Below are 24,345 nucleotides of genomic sequence, written 5' to 3' on the forward strand. Positions count from 1 at the left end.
GACTTCTCCAAAGTCTACCATATATTCTGCAAAATAGTGATTATTGGCTTAGAAAGGCTGCAGAACTCTCCTGAAAAGTGCTTTCATTTTATCTTTGCAGAAGATGTTTCCATGAAGTCTTACTACTAGGCACTTCTCCTGTGCTCTATCTGGCAGGTCCCCCTTGATGAGGTCTTTTGACAGTATGGCACTGTTTGGAATTAGCAGTGTTGAATAAAGAAATCTCAAGGCCAAGTAAGTCTAATATGTCTGCAACCTCTACCAGGACCTTAAAAGTATGAGTAAACCCCCCCAGATAAGTATGTAATACCTCTTGTACTATTTAGAGTCAAACTGAATTGGAACTATCAAAGAAATAAGGAAGTCTTGTTCATCTGATAGTTCTGTTTCCCCATCGAATACTCGGAACTACTTAACAGAGACAGATTAGGCTACCAGCCTCTTGATTAAATAGATTTAAAGCTACATTACTCAAGAAGAGTTGGTAGCATAAAAACACAGAAGTTTAGAAATCACGCCAAAAACTTCCATGCTGTTAGGTCTAATGCTTTATGATGGCTCTACTTCCTCTAAAACAAGTCTTGTAACATCCCTAAACCTCAGCACCTCCATCTGTACAACAGAATTAACAGCACTTTGCTATCCTACAAGACTTTGGGAGGGCAAATGAATACTGTTGTGGGAGTTTCTCAAATACCCTGAGGTATTGAGGCACTTACCTCTATTGAGTATACAGATATATAAATCTACAGGGGGGTATGGGAGGGGAGGGAGGGGCACACAGAGGCCATAGGGGGGAAGGATGGGAATCTGAAAATGACAGTGGCCATCCAAGCTTTGTGAAGGAGACAGTCCTTCTGCTACATCTCACTAGTGCTAATGCTCATTTAGGCCCAAGCCTTCTAGACTCTGGCCACCTCACTTCGTACACACACAGATGAGAGAAAAATCATGAAGCTTTCATTGCAAGAGAGACAGCACAAGCTTGGACAGTTTTTCCTCTTGTTGGTTTGTTCCTCTAATACTACATATTACAAGGTTTTTACAGTTCCTATTTACCTCTAAGTTTGATTGTCTCCCTGTGATTGATGAGATACTGAAAAAAATGAAAACTAACAGGAGTGAAGAATAAACAAAGCAGAGGATTTGGTTAATAAAGTACAGACAGTTCTTTTTCCCTTTACATGGTCCAACACTCAAAGTCTTTCATTGCCAGGGTTACAAGCAGCTTTTCACAAGCATTTCTGGTTGGGAATATTGTATTTCTTCCCAGGGACACTATTTTGTTTGTCTTGGCGTGCAGACATTGTAATCAAGTCTATATATTACAGGACTGTGCTTTAGCACAAATGGCAGGAATTTCAAACCCTATTTAGTTTTCTTCCTTGCCCAACAAATTATCTAAAAATAGATAATCAAGACCTCATACTTTACATCTACGTCATTCCTTTTGGCTTAAATGAGGTAAGGAATGCAGCGTTTTTTCCTCTCCTCTTTCACTAACAGTTTGGATGTTTTAGTAAACAGATAAGTCCCCCTTTCTTCCTCCTCCCTCTTATTTTGTCTTGCTTGTGAACAGCCAACAAGCTACAAAAGCCCTGTTATGATAATGTCTTCTTCCTTTTTCTTCTGTTGCACTTTTACTTTTATGGCCTGAAATAAGAGCATTGGAATTGCTGGCCAGATATATCCTCTCCAATCCATGTTCTTCTCTGATCATGATAACCCAGTGGTATTTCTGTTCCTACAGAGTATATTATAGCTGTAACTGCTCCATCCTTGGAATCATAGTCTAGGTTTCGTTTCAGAAAAGGATGACCCTACCTTCTGGATCACAGAACACTGGAATGGCATCCCGTGAGAACTTGATGGGATGCAGTTATGTGGTACATCGAGATTTAGCACAAAAGCAAGCTGCTGTCATTAAAGAACTGATGTGTTGTCCTATTACAGCCACACCCCTACAGCAATTTGTTTCTCAAAGTACATTTTAGACAATTAGTACTAAGACATGCTAACAAACAACATAAATATTTGTTATGCTTAACCTTTCCTATCTATCCATAGCTTAGTTAGAATAACTTTTGTGTTCTCCAATATTTAACTAGTACATGAATGGTAGATTAGACCTAACCTGGGGTCAAATTTGTCTTTGCTTTAAACAGTCATGTCAGTTCTGAACTTGCTTAAATCCACGGGGATTTTCCCATGGCTTTCAGAAGATTCAGACTTGAGTATTAAGTTGGAAGAATGTGTAAAAAGTGAGATGGACTTTAGGTGAAGGAAGAGAGAGAGGGAACAAGTTTTGAAAATGTTTGAGTAAAAAATTGGTAGATTGAGTATCAGAAAGGATTTCTAGACCAGAAATGACCTCAGAATTAGTCACACTGAAAGCAAAGCCATGACTGATGGAGAGATGTATTCAGGGTCTCATCCATGAATCAGTTTCACTTCTGTCCTGCTGTTAATATTCTAAATTAAACTATAGCAAGAATTTCAATATTTCATTAATTGAGGCCTTATGGACTATCACAATGAAAGCAAAAAATGACAGGCCCCAGTATAACACCAGAAGCAGTTAAATAGAGCCGAATCTGCACCTGGATGCTAAGCCTCTGAAGTGATGGTATGTCTCCAGGCATCATGTGCCATGAACACTCTCTGTTCCTTTATTTCATGTATACAACATAAAAAATAACACTTTGGTTTTCCTGTAGGAAGATAAAAGAAGGAAAATACCAGAAGAACAAATACTGAATGAGCAGGTATTTCTTCATACGATACTCCAGGGATAAGAAATAGATCTAAGGATGTTTGTCACAATTCAACAGTGTAAATAACTACTTCACATTTCCCAGGGAAAGTAAACACTCTAGTCTAAGGAGAAGGTTTTTGAGCCAAAACCCTCAGTCTTGTCTTTTTTTTTTTTTTTTTAATGGCTGGTTCTTTCTGTGTTTAGCTTTCTCTATCTAACATTACACAATCACACACCCAAACCAAAATTCTCATTCCCACAAGACAGGGCAAAGGAAACATTACAGAGCAGGGAAGACTGCCCCCTTTTGAGCCACCCTATCGGTCCTTATTCTTGCAGTGCCCCTAGGCTACATAGGACACAAGATCTCCTTTGCAATCGAGGAAGGACAGGTGGTGACTTGACAAGAAATCAGGACCATTATTTTGCTATTGTGATACACAAGTTGCTTAGCCATGGGCAGTCTGAAAGCAGTTGGTGAGCTCTGGACTAACAGCAACAGTGCTCTTCTACCCTCAAGTGCCTGATGTAATGTGCTCAGAGTAACAGCTTCTCTAAGCAGGTATAAAGTCTACCTGAACTGATTAGAGGCAGAGTAGATAGGAGAAAAGAGATGAATTTGATCTCAGACTTCAGATCAGTCAGTTGATATGCAATGAAAAAAAAAAAAACCAGCCATCAGATCCAGATCAAATTTTCAAAGTTGTGGATTATCCTTATTGATATACATCTTATACAATTTCTTTTTTCCTTATTATTCTTAACCACTATGAGACAGAGAAACCATCAGCAGCTTTGAAAACTTAATTCTGACCTTTCCCAAAGTTTGGTTATGAGAGATCCAGAAAGCTTGGTCTGAACAAAGAGATTACAGAAAAATATGAAAATATATGCATATTTACAGAGTTCAAAAGCCTTATACAATGCTATAGCATCAGCACTCTTTTACACTACACTACCTAAATTCAGTAAGGAGATAGACTTCACTTCCAAAGAAACTTTGTCTCCAAGTAAGTACATAGCGTGCCATTTCCAAAATCACCTTTTTATTGACGCTGAAGTTATTTTTGGCAGGGGAAGGAAAGTTTTTCCTTCCCTCCCCCTTTTTTCCAATCACACAAGATTACGGTATGTCCGTACTGTAATCTAATGCCCTGTGGGCAATTCTGTACCTTGCCCAGACGTTTTTGAGTAATATTAAGATGAAAGCCTCCACATTTGTGTCTTTTGAAGAAAAAACATCCAAAACCCAAAAAAAAGCCCCTCCAAAAAAACCCCAAAAACCTAACCATCAACCACCTCTGGCAAAAGGTTGCTAAAAGCGATTATTTAATAAGTGGGGATAATGGGATCTAATAAGGAGGATAGGCTTCAAACTTTTTAAAAAATATATGTGGGGTTTTTTCTCTCGCTTGTGAACCATCAAACAGACAGCACAGTGATAAGGAAACATACACAAAGGGCTGGAAAGGGGGTAAACTACCTCACGGGGACAAGCGGCGGTACCTGTCCCAAACCGCGTCTTGCCATCGCGCACCAACCTTCTGCGTTTCCCGCGATCCCGGGCTCGCGCCGTTATCCAGCGCCAGGGGGAGAGGCGGGGAGGGGGAGCCCCTTTCCCCCCCACACACCAACACCCCACAGCACCCGGGGTCCCCTTTCGCTGCCCCCTCGTTCCCCGCAGGCGCCTTCCTCGGGGCTCTGCGCCTGGGGACAGCGCAGGGGAAGGGATACCCGGCCGCCTCCCGCGCACACGGCTCGCCTCGAGAGGAGCCCCGAGCCCTCCGCCACTCGCCTCCTGTCCGGGCTGCGGCCCCTGCCAAGCCCCTGAGCCCACCCGAGAACGGCGCCCGGCGGCGGCAGCGGCTCACCTTGTACTTCATGGCTACGGCTCGCTCCACCATTCCCGCAGCAGCTACTCCTCGTCCCGCCGCATCCCCGCGGGCTGTGCCCGCCCCGCTCCCCGCCGCGCCGCCAGCCTGCACGCCTCATTTGCATAGCGCCCTCCGCATTGGCCACGGCCCGGCGCGAGCGGCCCCGCCCCCGGCCCCGCCCCCGGCCCCGCTCCCCGCCGGTGGGGAGAGGGGAGAGGGGAGGAGGGAGGCGGGAGAGGGATCGGGGGTCGTGCTGGGCGGGTCCGGTCGCTTCCAACTCCGGTGTCCAGAGAGAGACAGACCCCTCAGAGAGCGAACGCTGGCGGCTCTGCTCCCTGGGACCCCCGTCCGTGCCTTTTCAAAGATGCTCGCGTCGACTTTTTCCCAGAGGAGAAAGGACCTGTGGGTGTTGGTCGGCAGCCGGCGGAGCGTGAGCCAGCCGTGTGCCCGGGTGGCCAAGAAGGCCAATGGCATCCTGGCCTGTATCGGCAATAGCGTGGCCAGCAGGACTAAGGAAGTAATGTTCCCCCTGTATTGGTCACTGGTGAGGCCACACCTCACATCCTGTGCCCAGCTCTGGACCCCTCACTACAACAAAGACATTGAGGTGATGGAGCGGGTCCAGAGGAGGTCAACAGAGCTGGTGAAGGGTCTGGAGCACAAGTCTGATGAGGAACAGCTGAGGGAGTTGGGGTTATTTAGTCTGGGTAAGAGGAGGCTCAGTGGGAATCTTATTGCTCTCTGCAACTCCCTGAAAGGAGGTCATAGCCCGGTGGGGAGTGGTCTCTTCTCCCAGGCAGCCAGCAACGGGACAAGAGGAAATGGCTTCAAGTTGTGCCAGGGAAGATTTAGATTGGGTATTAGGAAGAATTTCTTCGTGGAGAAGGTGGGTAGGCATTGGGCTGCCCAGAGAGGTTGCAGAGTTACCAACCCTGGAGGTCTTTAAGAAATGACTGGACATGGCACTTAGTGCCATGGTCTAGCTGACATGGTGGTGTTCAGTCAAATGTTGGACTCAGTGATCTCAGAGGTCTTTCCAATCTAAATGATTCTGCGATGGTGTAAACCTTTTCCATCCATCCCTTCCTTAGCCACTTTTGTCACTTTTGGAGGACCTGAACACTGCTCCATTCCTGTCTTTGCAATTATTTTTGTTCTCATTTGTCCCCAGAAGATGATCTTTTTAACTACTACTGCTCAAATTAAAATGCCAAGTGTTCGCTTTGCCTGGCTGCTATTTAAACACTGATTAGGCACCAGAGGCCAAGAATGCTTTAATGGTCTAGAGATGTCCATTATGAAGAGTGACCATGGTAAATACAGATTATTTGGAAGAGAGTAATAATTAACTCTGGTATCTTGGGGGCAGGAAAGAGCAGGGAAAATAAAATGTGTCATGATTCTCCATGCTTTTTAAGTCAGATCCCTTAATCAGGCATGATTAATATGGTGAACATAATAGGAACCTTTGTGTATGGGACATACTCCAGCCTGTTTAGATGAACAGGAAATAAATTCTCTCCTTTTTGCCTGAGCTGGATCTTACCCAATATTTCTAGGTCACAGATGGACTCAAGGCTATTTCTGGTGGCCTAAGGAAAAACAGCAAAGAATAATCTTGTACTACCAGATTACAAACATCACTACATTCCATACTACATCATTATCCTTAAATTCTCATGTGACTAATCCTCTAGAGAGGGATCCTGTTGCTAAAATGGCTTTTTGACTGATAAAGAATGTCATACTTTTATATGCAATCTCCTCCGTTCTCTAATTACAGCATAAAATATGTGGCTGTACTGTACAAATTTACTAAATGCAAAAATATTTTATGTCATCTTCCTGACTGCACATGCCCTAATAGCTCATCAGTGTGAGCCCCTGTCAGAACAAAAGATGTCTCAGTAATTAGTGAGAAGAGTGAGCTCCTGCTTTCTGCAGTGCAGAGCATGCCACTGTGGCTGGGCTCCAGATGCGGTGCTGTAGCTTCACCAGCTCTGACCCCTCCTAGGGGTTTTTCCCTGGGTCTTTCTTACAGTTTTTGTTGTTGCTATTGATTCTTCTAACTTCCCAAGAAGATATGTGAAACAGATAATATTTTATATGCACTGGGTTTAGGGCAGTGTTGTTTTAAGTGCAGCATCAAAATAAATTTGGGTAGTTCCAAGAGAAATAAAATCCATTTGTATGCTGTGTCCTTAGACACTTTAATTAAGAAGAGAATTCTTCCAGTGATTATATATTACCTTATATATTACCAGCTTAGGAGAGTGCTGGTATTTCTTTGGAGTCTCTTAGGAGTATTTCTTAACTGAAGAGTTAACAATCAAAGAACCTTTGATTTTCTTTTTGCATGTTTTTGCCCTTCATACTGCAAGGAGAAAATTTCTGCTAAGTACAGATGATGCAATGGATAAGGTGTTAGCATCCAAATCCAGTTCCTTGAATTAGGTCTGTATAATCTCTCTATGTGGCACCATTGCCATGAAGATAAAGATTGTAAAACCACATCAATAAGAACCGGATAAGTACTGGAGACAAAAATAAGAAAAGTAGCATCATATTTCTGACTTCACCTACATTTAAATGTAGGGTGCATCTGGTTTCCAGTCATCCTACCAATAGTGATACTTTTCTTGTAATTGGCATTTTTCATAACACTTTACAATCACATTATGAAACCTAAGCACATCAAGAAGCTGTGCCTTCTGCTTTTGTTTTAGCTTGCATTGCTTTCAATGTGTGTAAAAAGTCCCTGACTGATTTTAATATGAAGTAACAGATGTGTTAATATGAAATTCTAGTTGGATTGTTCCCATGTGTATATTGTTTTGCCTTTATCACTCTCCATAACTCATATTAAAAACTTTTACTTAGATGCCACTGCAATGACACTTTGGACACAAACCCACAAAGTCTACTAGTGTTCATAGCTGTACTTTACAACTCTGAAGAAGCAGATGCAAGAGCTGGTATTTTACAGGGAGGAAAAGGGATTGCCATCACACACCACCTCCACAGTGAAGCCCCACTGCTCATTTTATTCACGCACCGTCCTTCTCCCTCTCTCACCTACTCTGCTTACTTTGAGGGAGTTTTTAATTTTCCCAACGGTTGCACTCCTACTTAGTGCAACACTTCTAGCAGAGCTAGCAGCATGGTGGAGCTCTGTGATCTATCATGAATATCAGGAATTAGATATGCCTTGAAAGAGAGATTTGTAAATGTGATCCCCTACCCTCGACGCGTTACTGTAAGAAGTCAGGATTGCGGCAGGCACATTTGTGGTTAGTGCAAGCACTCTGCTGCTTTTGCTGACCTTGTCGATGTCCATGCCTTTACTACGTAACATTGTATTTCAGGCATAGTGTAGGAAAGTTTTGAGTTGGTTGCATCGGACAATCAGCTCAATTATATAATGGAACTTGGTGATGAGAAAGCCGAAACCTGGCATTACTGATGTCTGTGTTTTAGAGGCAACTTGAGCTGTATTGCCAGGATTTATAACTACAGGGTCCTATTGAAGTTCTCAGGAGGGTAATTCATGTAATGTGACTTTTTGCTTCACAGCACAGCAATGGCTTGATTCACGGCCTCATATTTTATTCCACTGCAATTCTGGCAGAGTAGCAAATGGGTCTTGTGTCTTTAGCAATGGCTTTTGTTTGTTTCTTTGATTTTGCTGTGGGCAATTAATATTATCCTCTGCTCATTTGGGCAACCTACTGCTTGCATCCTTCTCTCATACACCATTCCTGCTAAGCTTATCTCTTGCTTTATTTCTCATCACACTGCTGCTCTGTCTTCCTGGTGCCCTCCTGTTTGCCAGCTGGGATTCTGGGGTATTTGGGGGATGGCAGCGGGAGAAATGATAGGGCAGCCACAGGGACTGCTTGTCAGCTAGGCTCTGTGGCTGGCCTGCCACAACCCTTGGTGTACAACATGAAACGGAGCTGTCAGCAGGCTGTGAAGGGAATACCCATTGAAGCAGATCAGCCAGCTATCACCTTGTGACAATTGATAGGAGAACACGAGACAGATATCCTGCTCTGAAAGGTTACTCAAACAAAAATCCCTTGTTCCTGTTTCCCCATTGACACAATCTGAGAAAAGAGAGACACAGCAGAGTGTCTCCCTCACAGCTGAGAGAGTCTTTTCAGGAAGGGTCTGTGAGCTCTGTGTTTGGGAAACATTGAGCTGTCTTTTTTTTCCCCCTTTCACAAAGCCCTAACTATCTCTCGGATAATGTTGTGTGGCATCTGCATCGCTTCTTGCTGTGATACTTGGCCAGGGGTTTGGAATTAAAATTAATTTAGTTATAGTGCCACTGCACTTTATGAGCAAAGGAGTCATCATAATTAGCCTCGTGTCCTGCCACCTCTATAACACTACCCAGGCTGGTTCAGCAGATATGCAGTGGATGGAATTTCTTCGGTACTGAATAGTTTTATATACACTCAGAGTGGTGGAATTTGCTTACTTGGACAAATCTGTTAAAAAAGATGAAATGCTGACGTTTCCTGAGAAGAACGTCAACAAAAGTTCATCACTGACGTGGACAGGATTCAGTGTCTGTCTGCACAGAAAGGCTCCCTCTCCCACTTCACTAGGAGATAATGCAAAAAAGATTTCATTCTCACCCAAAGAAGGGAATATTTTTCATTTCAGAAAACCAAAACAAAGTCTGGTCTGTTTTTCTTTGACCAGTGATGGAAATCTTTTCAAGCAAGCAGTCTATTCCTTTAACAGTAACAGAAGTCTTTCATGGCAGACAGAGGGGTGGGTAGAAATTGCTGTAGTGGTAAGGTTTAAATGCAAGGGTAAAATTGTGAGAATAAAAAGTGTGTAGAGAATTATCTTTTTAAATTTGACTGCCCTTTACCATTTTACTTAAGATCCCTTTTAACCACAGAGTGATCTCACTTGCCTTTTTTTAGAATTCTACATTTCTTTTAGTATATACAAACTAATCCTACAGGCATCCCACCTTTTTTCATTATAAAGCACAAAAGCTGTTCACATTCTTGAGAAGGGCATTTTATGCAGTGTTTCTCCGGGAATCGCTCATTTAACTTTGTAAGTCAACCTTTGTAAGGCCCTGTTTAGTGACCCTCCTTCAGATAAAGCAAATAAATGCAGCTCCCTCTGTCCCCTCTGTTTCACTTCAAATGCCAGCCAGAAAGAAACATACTGGTGTACTCCCACCCAAAAGGTTTTGAAAGTGAATCCAGCCTTTGTTAGCTTGAGAAATCATGGAAGGCTGTTGGAATTTAGATATTCTGGCACTGGCTGTCACTAAGCTACCAGCCTGACTCAGTGAATAAAACCTGAAAAGTTTATTCAGGTTTTTTGTTTGTTTGTTTGTTTGTTTCTAAAAAGAGAGGAAAATAATTATCACTACAATTGTCATTTCTTATGAGATGCAAGCGGTCACCTTCTGAGGGGAAAATGACCACGGGAAAGGGAAACAATGGAATCACTGTTAAAACAGCACGAGGGACACTCTCACTCTGGTGAAACGAGAATGTAGAATCGAAAAGGAGTAAATTTATCTCTCGTCCAGTGCTGAGCAGTAACTGCAAATGAGGATGGAAAGTAATAGCTTTTTCAGGTCCATGCAGCACAGCAGCTCCCCAACCATCTGGCTGGTGTGGAGCACATGGGTCAGGAGGACTTCATGTTCTCAGCAGCATTGGGAGGAATTTGTGGAAGACAACATCAATTGTAGCTGAGCTGTCAACACTCCTTTGCAAAGCTGAGGCAGTCAGAGCTCTGCTGACCTTGATATGTGCACTGGTGCAGATGACATTGGTGAGAGGAGAGATGGCAGAAGCCCTTGGCTTCTAGATGGGTGCACAGCTGTGGCAGACGGGATCTCCAGTGCTTGCCTGCCCACAAACGGGTGGTGTTAGGAGGGGAAGAGGAATGTGAGGTATGCAGGGAAGACTGGAGAGGGAAAAGAATGTCAGCATGGAGCACGCACTGGCCTATTCCTTCCAGAGATACTGTCAAAGGCTTATTCATTTCCCAAACAAACAAACCAGTCTAAGAGTCATACTTGCAGACTACACGCCTTTATATTCCCCTCCAGCACTGAATCTTTTTAATAAATGGGTTAAAAAATACAGGCTTACTTCCAGACGTGTGGCGTGCATGCCATTCAACCTACTGATGCCAAAAGAGGATTTTTTTTTTTTTCTTAAGAAAAACAGAAATAGCACAACTATGGAGACTGCAAAAGGCTTCTGTTCTCTCTGGTTCACAACTGTGCAGATGAAATATGATAAATGTGATATAGGGAGGTTGCTCAAGAGGAAATGTATGTTTAGATATCACAGCTCATTTAAGATTAAAGGAATCCAGAATTGGAACCGGAATTGTCTCAGACGAGAAGCTTGGGCACAAAGCTTAGGCATGTTAAGTGTTTCATGTAAGAAGTCGTGGTGCTGGCATCCAAAACCGCAGATCTTTACCTGAACTTTCTACTTGAACTTTCCCCAGTTTGGGTGAAACTCCAGAGCTGAGATTTTATCCACGTGGACCATTACATTATGCCACCGGGTATTGAAATTGTTAAAATAGGAATGAATTAAGTAAGGTTTTTCTTTTCTTTTGGTTGGTTGATTGGTTTGGTTTTGGGTTGGGTTGTGGGGATTTTGGGTTGGTTGGTTTTTTTTTTTGGTGGAGGTCAACCAGCACATCCCAGCACTATGATTCCAGTTTGGAAGCACACCAGGCTCTCTTGAGTACATGTGTCCTACATACTAGGTTTGTAGGAACAAAGTCCTGACTCAAATAGCATATAACCCACCTGCAAAGGAGTTTCTTCATGAAAGCAGGAGTGTGAGTGTGGACAATTAAGTAGGAAACAGTGGTCTGGAGTATAAAGGTTCAGTTTCCTCTGACATCATGTTTGTTGTCTAGAAAGATACCATTTTGTAGACTACCATCAGTAAGTTTTTTCTCAGGAGATGCGTTTTCTCTTGCCTCTACACATGCACACACAGAGTAATATGCAGCAATTCCCATCCCCAGAAGCTTTCTCTTGAACACAGCAGTGCAAAGCTGTTCTCTTTCCAGTCTCTGTGCCCTGCTCCTGTCTACTTTTCCTACCTGCCTCTCCTTCCACTCCTCCTGCTTTCCCAGTCCTACAGTTGGCAAGGTGGAGAGCCCCAATTCAAAGAACATGTTAGCACTTCCCTTTGAACTTGTGTAGAAGGAGGTTGCACAGAGACATGAAGCTACAAAATGGTGTATAAAGAGGAGTGTGCGTTGAAGCCCTCACAAATCTTTTAGATAGATTTAAAATACTGCATCAAAATCCTTGAAATCCCATGAACCCTCTATGCAGAGCATTTCTGTGTCTTAACTCCATCTCAGGGAGTCAGGACGGAAGAAAACTTTGTCTAAATACTCTCTCCTTCCCCCTGATTTGCAAAATGCACACTATTTAATTTGGAAAAACATCAAAAATGACCCTAAAATACAGTCTCTCCTTACTGTAATTTGTCCATCAGTTTTACACATCATCCAAGGAATTGTCCTGTGACTGGATTAGCCAACTGTGTCCTTTTTACTTGCAAAGCTTGTTATATTTGTTCTGTCTATTTTTAGGAACCTTTTGTTGCATATCTCCCACACTTCTTTTAGCAAAAGTAATTTGCTGCTGTTATACTTTACATCTTCATGTTTTCCCTCTCCCCATCTCTCACCAGTGACTCTTTCAAACCAAAAGCATTTCACTCTGACAAGGCCATCAGCTCAGTAGTTGTTCATTAGCCAGCAGCCAGCTTTTTTTCCAGTGGGAGGAGAAGCAAAAATAAGAATTGAATGAAATGCAAGTTTGGGATTTAAAAAAAAAAAATCACTCCAAAGGGGAAAGTTCTGTTTTGGCTTTACCATCAAGCTTCCCATGAAATTTCACCTTGGAAGTGTTTTGAACCTTGAGGAATTTCAAGGAAATTTCCTTCTTTTGGAGATGTTTGAAGGGAGGATATAAGGAAAGCGATCATCTTTTCTCCCTTTTGTCTCAACCAGATTTGTGGAGGTCAGTTGATATCCATAACAACAGAGAACAGCATGTGAAATGTTTCACACTGTCTACTTATTTTTCTCTTCTTTGGGTGTTGGTGTTTAAGCTCTCATCTCATATTCAGTGAAAATTTGCATCTCCACAAAACTGCCAAAAATGGTTATCTTTGCTGCCATCTATGTCTGTTTATGGTCTACTCACCCCAATCATTCTTTAAAGGAAAATGACTGATTTCCAAACCCCTCCTCCTCTTCTGTTATTTTTAACAAGCATTTCAGTCTGATGTCATTTAAAGAAAAGATCATTGCTCTACTGTGTGCAGGACTCTTAGGAAACAATACTAGAAGACAAGGAACGTGGGAACTCTGTTCCCTCTCTTTTCCATTGCTATAGTTTGCAAACTCTGAATGCTTCCAGCAGTGGGGTAGCCAGAGATGGGGTGAAAAGGACAGAGCATGTACCCACTGGCAAAGCTTCCCTCAACTTCACTGGGACCAGGATTTGGCCCACACCCTGTAGCATCCCAAGCCTTAAGCTAAGGACTTAACTGGCTCCTTGTAGTAGACTGTCTCTGCTGAGAGAGGCAGCACTTGCAGATAACTTGACTCTCATGAGTATCTGCGACAGTAATTCTTCTGCTTGCTTCAGCCTGGACACTTACACTTGCACAGCTGATTGAAGCACAAGTCTTGGGATCATATGAAAGGAAGTCTCCGCACAAGTCTTTGCTGACCTCTCTTTCAACACCTCTCTTCTCTTTATCTGCCCTTTCCCTCACATCCCAGCTGACTCATGGTGTTTGCTCCTGAAGTGTAATGAGGGCTTGAGTCATAAGAATTGACACGTAGATTTGACACCTCACGTCCTCAGAGTTCAGCCCTGTCTGGGAGCTCTAAAGATCTGTCTCTGTGTGTACTTACTTTTGAGGAGGGGCTTAGCTCATTTGTTGTGTCATAAGGTCGTGGAGTATGTACGTCTGGAAGCCATGAGTCAGGGTACTGGAGAGGCTCTTCTTTATCTTCAGAGTTTTGAGATAGAGTGTTTTGGCTCTGGCTCCCTAGACCGTAAGTAGGCACTGTAAAAGGACCTTAGTCGTGCTTTCCAAAGTCACTGTAGCACCGTAGTAAGCACAGCTGCTGTGGGATGGGTCCAGAGTAGCTACTGCAGAAGGTGTTGCTTCCAGTGAAAGACCATGGTACGGCTGAGTGTTTGTCCAAAAAGAAGACCACGCAGGATGTATGTATGCATGCAATCCCTTCTCCTTAGAACATAAGCAGTGGTCTAGTATGACTGTCTAGCGGTGTAAACACCGGCTAAGGCATGTGAAAGTCAAAGATGTGCTGAAAGAGCAGGTTCCAGGGATATATGTGGATATAGCATCAAAAGGTTTGGACTAAAGCCAGTGGCATAAGCTCCTTAGACTGTTCTTACTATTTCATTTTCCTTATTTCTCCGAGATGGATATTCTGCTGTAGAGATCAAAAGTGGGACAGCGTAAGGAATGCAAAGTCCCAAATGCTGACTCCTGACCTAAGCACATGAGTGAGAGAAGTCTGTCACACCATGAGGCTTTTATAGGAGCTGGAACCACTGCGGGGAGGAATGGAGGGAGACTTTCCCTGAATTTGTGGGAAAAGGGAAGGAGGGCAAGAAAAGGAAGATGAATAGAGAAATAGACTATTATTAATCAAAATAATGAGAGTGAAATAGTCAGGAGCATCAGGGATACAAAGCACCCCACACCTTATGTGGATCAGTACAGATTATGGCCTTTTCTGTCTTTTGAGAAATCTGTTCCACTCCTTACTTTGATATTTGAAACATTCTGCACTTGATAAATAACAAAAAACATGGTCCTTAAAGACTGAACCACATTCTGGTAGCAGCCAAGATAACTTTATGAAGACAGACAAACTTGTGTTAAATTAAAAAAAAATATATATCACACTAGAAAGTTATGTAAGATTCTATTTTAAAATCATCTGGTCCTAATTTACTAAATTTACTGCCTCAGAGCTAATGCCAAACTGCTACATTTGATTTATAGAAATACTTTAGCACATTTTTCCATCAGACTATTGTAGAGTTTTTTATTATAGTTAAAAATGCAGACTTCTTTAAAGGAAAGGAACATTTTTGAAGAGCTTATTGATAGTTTCTAACAGGATGCCAGGAGACATGCAGATAGTAAACAATGCTGTATGCTTAGGAACATTCCACTCGATTTTCAACTCCTTCACCATCTTTTTTTTCTTTGTAATTGGACAAAGTGATCCATCTGGTAAATGGATATTTGAAAATGTCCAGTTTGTGCCAAACCACTTTTCTTAAGCACAGACTACATTTTTTTAAGGCAAATATTTAAACAGCAGCAGCCGTACTGTGATGCATTGCTAACCATTAAAAAAAACACACACAAAACCCAGACAGCGGGCGGGGGGAGTCAGGGTGGAAGAAAGCTTAACAAACATTCCATTAAAAATCTATCTAAAAATATCATGCTAAACAAGCCTCCTTTTCCCCCTTTCTCTCCCCAGCTAGCTTCCAAATGGGAAATGACTGCTAAGGAGTAGAACCTATGCTCGGTGTTCAGCAGAGCGACTGAACACGTGCTAACTTCATGCACGTGCTCAAGTCCTTCCTTAGTCATTTGTGTGTCTGTGCTTCACTGAACTGGGTCCTTGATAACTCTTTGTCTGCTTGTGCAACAAAATTGTGTTCAGAGGAGTTAGTTTTTCAATCTTTTTGAGAAGTCATTGTGGTTTTTTTCTCCTGCATCCAACTTATCCACAAAGTTTGAACCATGTGCAATGAGTTCTCAGATTTATGGATATTGGATAGAGCTCTGATTCAGGCCCTTCTCCACTTTTTATTCATCTCAGTGTACTGATCTTTGGAACCCAGAAGTGCCAAAATGCCCAAGCAGAGGGAATTTTTCTAGTATTTCCAGCCTGAGCAGAAGCTGGTGGTATGAGACATCCCCTCCTCTTCTGTGGTAAACTCAGACTAATTCAGATCTAATCTAGAAGTCATGCCAATAACTCTTTTTAAAAATCCCCATGCAGTTTCCTCATCCATCTCTACAATTGCTCTCTGTTGAGTCTGAGATTCAAATTCAAGGTCTCCTGAAGTCACACAATCAACTAACCAACTTCAAGCACTTTAACTTAAGCCTTGTTTTGAGTCCATAAACCCTCTCCCATTTTCAAGCTCAAAACTCTGAGTAATTTTGCAACTCAAGGGAGTGATGTTTTTTGCCTTGATGGAGCAAGACATTGGACTCTTAATGCCAGCTTCAAAAAAAGCATCAATGCTTTCAAAGAGTCTGATCTCAGTAACAGATTATTATTTCCAGATCAGCTGGGTTTGCACAGCTATTGCTCCAGTAAAAGAATGAGAGGGTGTAATCCTGGTCCTATCAAAGCTGACTTAAGCGTGGCTGTGACTCCACTGTGTCATCAGTTTAGTGTCAAGATAGAGAAGACTTTGTCAGCTATCACACTTTTACAGTGCCAAGACAAAATTCATGTCTATTTTGTATCCATGAATGCCTTGCCAATCTGCTGGTTTGTAACATCCCGAGATTTTAGGGCATTTCAGTTTTGTGAAATAGGTTACTAAGCTGTTGTGGGGTTTATAGTTGTTGCTTTGGTTGTTGGAGAAGGACAGTCAGAAAAGGGGCACAGTGTTTGTTGCCCAACATGAAAGGCTCCTGGCTGAGAAAATTTCCCTGCAGCTAATCAAGTGCAAATTTACTGAATCTTCCCAAATTCTTCTGTCATACAGATGCATGAGAGCCTCTCATGAAGAAATGGACTGACATGAAAGGGAAGGAGGGTAAAAAGGTCGCAGCTAGGAAAAGAAATGATTCAGCACTAGTTTTTGAGGGCTGGCAATTGTGTTTGCAGGTCAAAGTTAGAGTAAATTTGTAAATATTCTTCTGTGTTCTGCTCTGGAAAGGAGATAACACTGCAAGACAAGCGACGAGCTTAAGTCTAAATTTAATTTGACACACCATGAAAATGAGACAATTGCGTGCTAGCTGGTTGAGGTCCAGAGATGTCACCTCATGTTATTGTCATTTGTTGAGTAGTTGCCAACGTTTGTCAGTTTTCACAGCCCCATCAATATAGAAGAATATTTCTGGGGCTTCTCAGCAGTCTGAGGAAGAGTGGAGCTTTGTTTTTCGGGAGCTAATCCCCTTAAACCACTTCCTCCTCCCATTGGAGTGAGGTTTTCTTGATGCCTTTCTGTGTGTTTTGTTTTGTTTTAATGACCAGTGCTCTTGGGGCTGTTTCCAGGTCTCCCTGAAAGGTCAGGTCTGCTTTTTTCTTTGCTTACCATTCATATGGTGAGTAGCAAGTGCTCCTCCTGCCCCCTTCCCTCAGGCTTTAAGGCTGCTCTGTTTCTGACCTCAGTTCTCGTCTTTGAGGATGATAGTAGATATTTCATTATTTCATTCTTTCGAAAAAATAAAGAATTCCTTAAAAACGTGTGGATTTGTGACACTTTTTGCTATTTGTCACTACTTCACCCAAATATCTGGACAAGTAAAAAGTGCATCTGCATATTTCAGCCTTTTCTTTGCATGGTGATACAATGAAAGACATATGATGTAGAGAGGAATTTTTCCACCTTAAACTCTGGACAGCTTTCAGCTGTGCTTTAATGTTTGTCTTTGTTGTTTTCTCTTGCAGGGTTTGTTCTGCATTTCAGAAAACGAAAACAAACATGCATGTGGCCTGTTTATATAGTCATGGTTATAGATTTCAGATTTTGTGTGAGCAGGTGCCCCCAGATAATCTACAATATATCAGGTATGCCATTTTTAAAGGTGTATATGATATAATCACTTAATTAAACTAGCCATACATCCTAAAGACTGTGCCTGTCTTTAATTGGTTCAAGATCTTGGTGGTGTTGAGAACCCAGAAGCTGCACTGAAGCTACTTAGTTTTATGAGTGATTACTGTCTCTTGACACCAGTTGAAAAAACTTGTGTTGAAGTAGCTGGCTGTTGCATTCATATATGTAGGGTAATAGTTCTGACTAACTACATATAGACAGGGCTGCTGTACCTTCACTGAATCTCCTCCACTATATCCTTGCCTGTGTTGTAGTGCTACAAGTAACACCTATCTGGATTTCCCTTGCTCTATGGCCTTTGTCATCCTTCTCCTCAAAAATCAAAGTGGTTTGGATGTTTGGTTCACTTAGGCATGTGAATGTTGAGGGCTAGACTTTCAAAAGTAAGTGTGGGTCTATCAGGGATGGGACTGGGTTGCCTGCACATGGAGTTTGTGGACAGGTCTGTCTTGGGGTACTCCAGCTGACATACAGCTGCAGCTCCAGGAAGACAGCAGTATTCAATAGGTCCAAATAGGCATTATACTCACCGTTGCATGGATGCCTGAGAATTGGGGGCCTGAGCCTTTTGAATCCAGGCCCTGAATGTTTATTGGGATCATGGCCAAGATATCTGAACACCCTGGCTCAGCAAAGCTGAGCTGGGATTTTAGACCTGCATCTCCCTGTCCTCAAATCATTTCTTCTGGCAAGAAACAGACATGCAGAGGAGAAAACACATAAAATAATAATCATCACATCTTCAAAATATGTTTGAGCTGTTTCCAGGTAAAATTTTGGTCCAGGAATTCTAGGAGCAGGAAAGATTTGGTAGTCAGAGTAGTAGTAGTAGTAGAAAAATCTGGACCAGTTTCCGGTTCCTAAGGTTCAGCCAAGTGAAAAGTCTTCCATTGTGAAATTGTCACAGCCTGCTTGCTTAGGCGACCATGACCTCTGTCACTTTGATCCTGTAAATACAAAGTGGCCTCTTCCCCGCTCCAGCAAGGAACAGAAGGTGATTCATTGCAGTCAAGCATCTCAGTGCTCAAAGTAGCCAGTAAGTTTTTCCCAGGACTTCTGAAAAGCCTGCTCATGTAATAGAATGCACATAGAAGGCAAAAATACCACAGAGGGAAACTACTCTTTCCAGTTTTCTGTTTCAACTAATTTGTGCCATACATAAAAGACCCTTAAATCCATTACTGACAGATTCACTAACTTATGCATCAATATCCTGCTCTGTGCACCACTAGTCTACCTACTGTTGCTGCAATGACTAAATGGGTCTTTCTGGTTTTATAAAGTGAAGTCACACCTCACACTGAGAGTTTCTAGGTCATATGCTTACATTCAGAAAGGATGTGGTTTTCCTGTTCTGTAGCTTGCAATACCAAGCTGCACCAAAATGGACTCAGAAAGCTTGCTGTGTAGTGCCAGCTGTGATCAATGCTTCACCATTATTCTTCATGAAGACGTGAAATCCACTGTTTTAGTCCTCTGAACTGCAGCTGGTCTACTGGGAAGGCTAGACTCGGGTTTAGCTTGCACACTGGGTACAGTAGGACATTAACTAGGACAGGAAGGCAAATGGAAATATGTAGCACGATGATTCTTGCCCAAATGCTCACTACAACAGACCCTTCCTTACTCTTTGCTTTGTCTACTGCTCAAATTGAAGGTCCCACCACAATAAATCTCGACTCTTTCATCCTCTGTGGCAAGTATCTAACTACTCTCTGCATCCTGGCTTGACTTCATACTCACAAGGCTGCCCTATACAAGGAATCCTTATATGCCACTTTTTTGGTTGCCAAGCATCTGCTATGTCCTTGCAGTGCTTAAGACTGAGCCCTATGTCTTTGAAGTCTGCAAAGGGCTTCCCTGTGCTTCCAGGAGCTACTTTCTGCAACCAGTTCTCATTCAGCTGTGAGAGGCTTAGCAGAGTTCCCAGGGGCGTGGAAGAAATGTAGGTGGGGACAACTGCTCCTTAAACCAAATGATAGGGAAAAACAAATACAGTGGTTCTCCTGAAGCTTCTTCCAAAAGGGCTAGTTCCTAGGAACACAGAGCTAATTCAGCAGGGACTAGCTGTGCTACTGAAGAAGCTTTATTCATCTGGTCAACTCAATCCTACTAGATGTTGTAACACAGAAAAGAAGATTTATCGTTCATTGTCAGTGCAGTTATATTTTCAGGAAGAGATACACTCTTTTCTAGGAGCTCAGCAGGCTTTGAGTGCTTGTACATGAAGACCAAAGGTTCTCTGTCCTCCTTCCTGAAAGATTTGCTAATAAAAGGAGATGAAAAAGGGTTTGCCACATTAGTGACGTTCCTGCACTCCCTGGTAAACAGTGGAGCCTCTTGTGCTAGGTGCTGAGGATAGCCCTGATGTAACTTGGAGATATGCACAGTTGTGCAACTAAAACATCCACCAGCATCCTGTGGGTATTTGCCCAACTCACTGGTGGTGGCCAGAGGGCCAGTGCCTGCTCCTTGATAGATCTATGGCAGCACCACATTTGACAGAACTGGAACTGCTGAATGTACTCAGCACAGTTATTTACTGCTAGCACTGAAACCAAGTCTCCATCTTTCTTTTCTCCTTTAGAGAACAAAGGAGAAAGAAAAAAGCTTTATAATCTAAAATCCCCCAAAACCATGGTTTGAAACTGCTACCAAAGAAAGGTTTGAAGGAAATATTTGCCCACTAATTAGTAAACTGATCTTTAAGGACAAGCTCTTGAGATTATTGCATAATTCCTGTTCTCTGACACCATAATGAAAAAAAACAACCCTTCTCTAAAACCAACCCTTCTCTAAAACCAACCCTTCTCTAAAACCACCACCTAGGTACAAATCATGATTTCATTTCAAGGAAGAGTTGATATTAAAATAACAAGACCAATTATATGTATTATAATTTAATAATCTTCCAGACCATCTCATTTATGCTGAAGTGGTTTCTCTTTTTCTCAAAAGAAAATATGTAGAGCATAATCATCATACATAGGTTGGGTTCTTTTTACCATAAGTATGTTTTGAGTGTGAAACGTGGGCTTCAAAACCATTTACTTTTGGTCTTGATTAAATCTGGATTCTAATGAGTTGCACTATGATGTCAAAATGGCTTCTGGCCTAAGCATCTCATCATTCTCCTGGTATGGCTGGAGAGCACATGGAGTGACTTAAGAGACAATAGTTGATAGTGGATCTCATATAGAAGATGTTACTGCAAAATTTCAGCCCATACTGAAAAAAATCTCCAAGCTGAGTCAAGGTAGACATGGCAGTATGGAGACTGCGAAAGCAAAGGGCCAGCTCAGGGCATGCTTGCATTAACCCAAAGGAACTAAATATGTTCTCCAGCTCTTGTTTTGTTTGTTTGTGTGGTTTCTTTGGTAAAGACAGCCTCAGGTCTGCTGAATCATTTATAACATTCAAAAACAGAGAGTTCCTAAAATCTTGCATTAGTTGAATTTTCACTGTGGATATTACAAATCTACCCATGGCAGCATGCAATATTTACATCTAATCTGATATTTACAGCTCTGTTCTGCAACTGTGCAGCTTCTTTCTGGAACACTGAAAGAGCTTCAAGGAGGCTCCCACTCATAGGTGGATCCTTGGTTATTGAGCCAGGCCCCCAGTTTAACAGCGAGGCTTTTGATGTGCTAACGTGTGAACATGTCTCCTCCCTCTAATATAATTCTTTAAATATAAAGAATACTAAATACAGGTGAAAATGGCCCTGAACCCTTCTACCAAACCAGAGTATTGTTCCGTATTTGCGCTCTAGTAAGTGGTTCTAATAGTGTGAAGCCTGCCTGATTCTATGTACATTTAGCTGCATTTTGTTCTGCTAATAGTGTAATTTATTTCAAATAGAACAAAGGATGCCAGGGGAACTGGATGCTCTTCCCTTTGAAGAGCCCTCTCAGAATCTGCTCCCAGGTCATTCTTGTCTCTGAATATTTTCTGAATACTTACATTTCAAATTGTTCCTACCAGCCTGGCACGCAAATATCTCAATGGTGATGACTGCAGCTGCTCTTGTAGAAGTTTTACAGAAGTCCGTAGGCCAGATTATAAAAAATATCACTGGGGAGGATTCTACTTCATTTGTGAAGCATCGTAACTGATTTCAATTATGCTACTCGTCGACCGATTTGTTTTCTGTCAGAATAATAAAATATTGGGTTCTGTACCTTCTAAAAAAGATAACTGCTTTCAGTACTTCCTAACTGATAATGGATATTAAAATGTCTTCATGTGTGCAAATTATATCCACATGTAAATATACTCATTTTACACTGTAACCAGTTTAAAACTCATATGGTAAAAGACTTCTCTGGTTTTTAAATACCATACATGCACCTCAATACAGTCAGTAAGTACTGACTGCATGCTTCATTCAAAGCACTGGTATTGCCTTTCTTTACTCATGTTAGGTAATATTCATTTTAAGTTGTCTTCTTTCATAAGTGCAACTGAGAAGTAAATATTCTGGTTGAGAAGCAAAGTAACAAACTCTGACCCGACCACTGGCGTTGATAAATGTAGTATGTAATTTCGCAGCAAGCGTGTCAAAGAAAAATGAATGTGAAATCAATTTGACCCATTTTTTCCTATTTTATGCCATATTAATTGGGAGACCTTATAGCTCTCTACAACTACCTGAAAGGAGATTGTAACCAGGTGGGGGTCGGCCTCTTCTCCCAGGCAACCAGCAAGTAGGACAAGAGGGCAAAGTCTTAAGCTCTGCCAGGAGAAGTTAGATATTAGGAAGAAGTTCTTTACAGAGGGAGTGATTGGGCATTGGAGTGGGCTGCCCAGGGAGATGGTGGAGTCACTATCCCTGGAGGTATTTAAGAAGAGACTGGATGTGGCACTTAGTGCCATGATCTAGTAGACAGGGTCGTGTTGGACTCGGTGATCTCGGAGGTCTTTTCCAACCTGGCTGATTCAGTGATTCTGTGATTATTGAAAGGTACCCTCCTGAATTAGGAAAAGGAATGGCTGATTTTTATTTTTTTTTTTTCAAAGAACAGCTCATAGAATTTGGTGTCAAGTGAAGACTGAAGAATGACTGTAAAAATTTCAGGCTTGTCCCTTGCCTTAGTACAAGTCATCCTAGTTCCACTGATTTGAATGAATCGACACAACATCTTCACTGACCAAGGACCTGGCCTTTTGAAATGGCTGTGTGAAATGTGCTCTGCTTTCACAGCATTCATGACTGATTATCCATTGATTTGCACTGGATTAAGGTTCAGTGCCTTTCTACTAGATTGCAAGAGATACCACCTCTAGTGCACACTGCTTCTCACCTTTCAACTGCGTCTACTTAGAGAATCAAGAAAAAAACTTCTTTCTTTTCCCTTTTACTTTCATTTAGATCTTTGACTTCTGTAGTTGTTGCTAGTCCTCTGCAAAAGGACAAAAATCAGATCAATCAGAAACACAGAGGATTCTGGTTGGAAGCCGTCTCTATTCCTTGATGGGATGGGCTTCTGGGCGGCTACTGAGAAAAAGATTGTCCCCCTTATCCTCTTACCCACTTTCCAAAAGCTGCATCTATGAATCTTTCCATCATTGGAAAGCATTTAAAGAAACAGTAAATGCATATGGAGAAATTTAACCTGATCCCCTTCTGGGCTACTGAACAAAGGAAGATATGGAAATGTCAATATCATCACCATTTTCCCTCTGTAGATTTTCTTAAAAGCTGAGGATTTTTTTACTGAAAGTCATTGTTCCCTACCTTCTTGGGCTCCTTCAAAATGTAATTTAGAATCGCAATTCACCTAGCCAAAAATTAGTATTAAGGAACTTAGAAACTTCCCCTTGCCTCTGCAAGCTTGCTTTGAGAACATCCATAAATTAAATATCTCCCAGACCTGCAAACCACATCTGTTGCCAGAGTTTAATCCCAAATACCAAAAATGCAGAAAAAGCTGACTCATAAAATGTGCAGGGATACTCTTAGGTGCAGATAGATCATCTCCTTTTGCAAAGTCCTTAACAAATCCCCAACATTTTCAATATGCAAAATAAACTTGCAGCTGCATAACTGCTACAAAGGGGATTTCTGCATTGCAAAGAGATGGTTTTCTTGGTGGTATTGGTTTGTCTACATCAAGGGCTTCACAAGCAATTTGGAAGTTCATCTCACTGGGCGGGGCTCTGAATGAGCTACCAGCCTTGGCTCCCTGGTAGTCAAGACTTGTGAGTTTCTTAGGTTTAGATAAATGGTCATCCACATACATGGTGAAGTTTCTAAGAAATATATATATGCAAATCCCTTAAGCTTTCATTTCCTTAGAAAACCAGGCACACGCCCACCTCACCCCCACAGGTGCACACACATACAGATGGGCATTTTGTAGATTGGTTTAAGAATCAGTTTGACAAGTTTAATAAACTGTACTGGTCCCTCGGGTACTCTTTTGTCCTGTGACACACTTATATAGGCTGCACTGGTAACTGACTTTCGGAACTGAACATGTGTGGTTGGTGTAATACTTTCAACACATGTATTACTGCAAATCTCTACTTCTTTACAGGGTAACCAGACTTGTGGGTTTGGGAGTACTTTTGCATAACTTCTATTCATGGAGCTGAAAATCTCTCCTCTTTCTGCATAATCAAGTTCTGACCATTAAAATGAGAACCCAATGAAGAAGGCCAGCTTTTAACAACCATCCATTATACGAAATGTCCTAATGTTTCCTATTGCCTCCCTAGATAACCATGATGATTTTTTAGGTACTTTTGGTCTGTCAGTTAACACATGTTCATCATATAGTTTGTGTCTGTATTCAGGTTTTTTTAAAAGT

At 41.9% G+C, this 24,345-nt stretch overlaps 1 protein-coding gene across 3 annotated transcripts in view; it reads right to left on the minus strand.

Moving 5' to 3' along the window:
• Positions 1–24,345, minus strand: part of NEDD9 (neural precursor cell expressed, developmentally down-regulated 9) — a 73,356-nt gene that overhangs the window by 34,635 nt on the left and 14,376 nt on the right. The window contains exon 1 of one of the 3 annotated variants that reach the window (XM_064664329.1): positions 4,627–4,720. The exons of 1 other annotated variant lie outside the window; for it this stretch is intronic. In XM_064664329.1, the coding sequence (XP_064520399.1) occupies positions 4,627–4,659 (33 nt within the window). In that variant the 5' untranslated portion in view covers positions 4,660–4,720. Of the gene's footprint in view, positions 1–4,238; positions 4,317–4,626; positions 4,721–24,345 lie in introns of those variants that run through there. One more of the 3 variants, XM_064664344.1, reaches the window with a different exon arrangement.

The sequence above is a fragment of the Pseudopipra pipra genome, chromosome 1, assembly GCF_036250125.1.
Source record: "Pseudopipra pipra isolate bDixPip1 chromosome 1, bDixPip1.hap1, whole genome shotgun sequence".
NCBI classification, from domain to species: domain Eukaryota; kingdom Metazoa; phylum Chordata; class Aves; order Passeriformes; family Pipridae; genus Pseudopipra; species Pseudopipra pipra.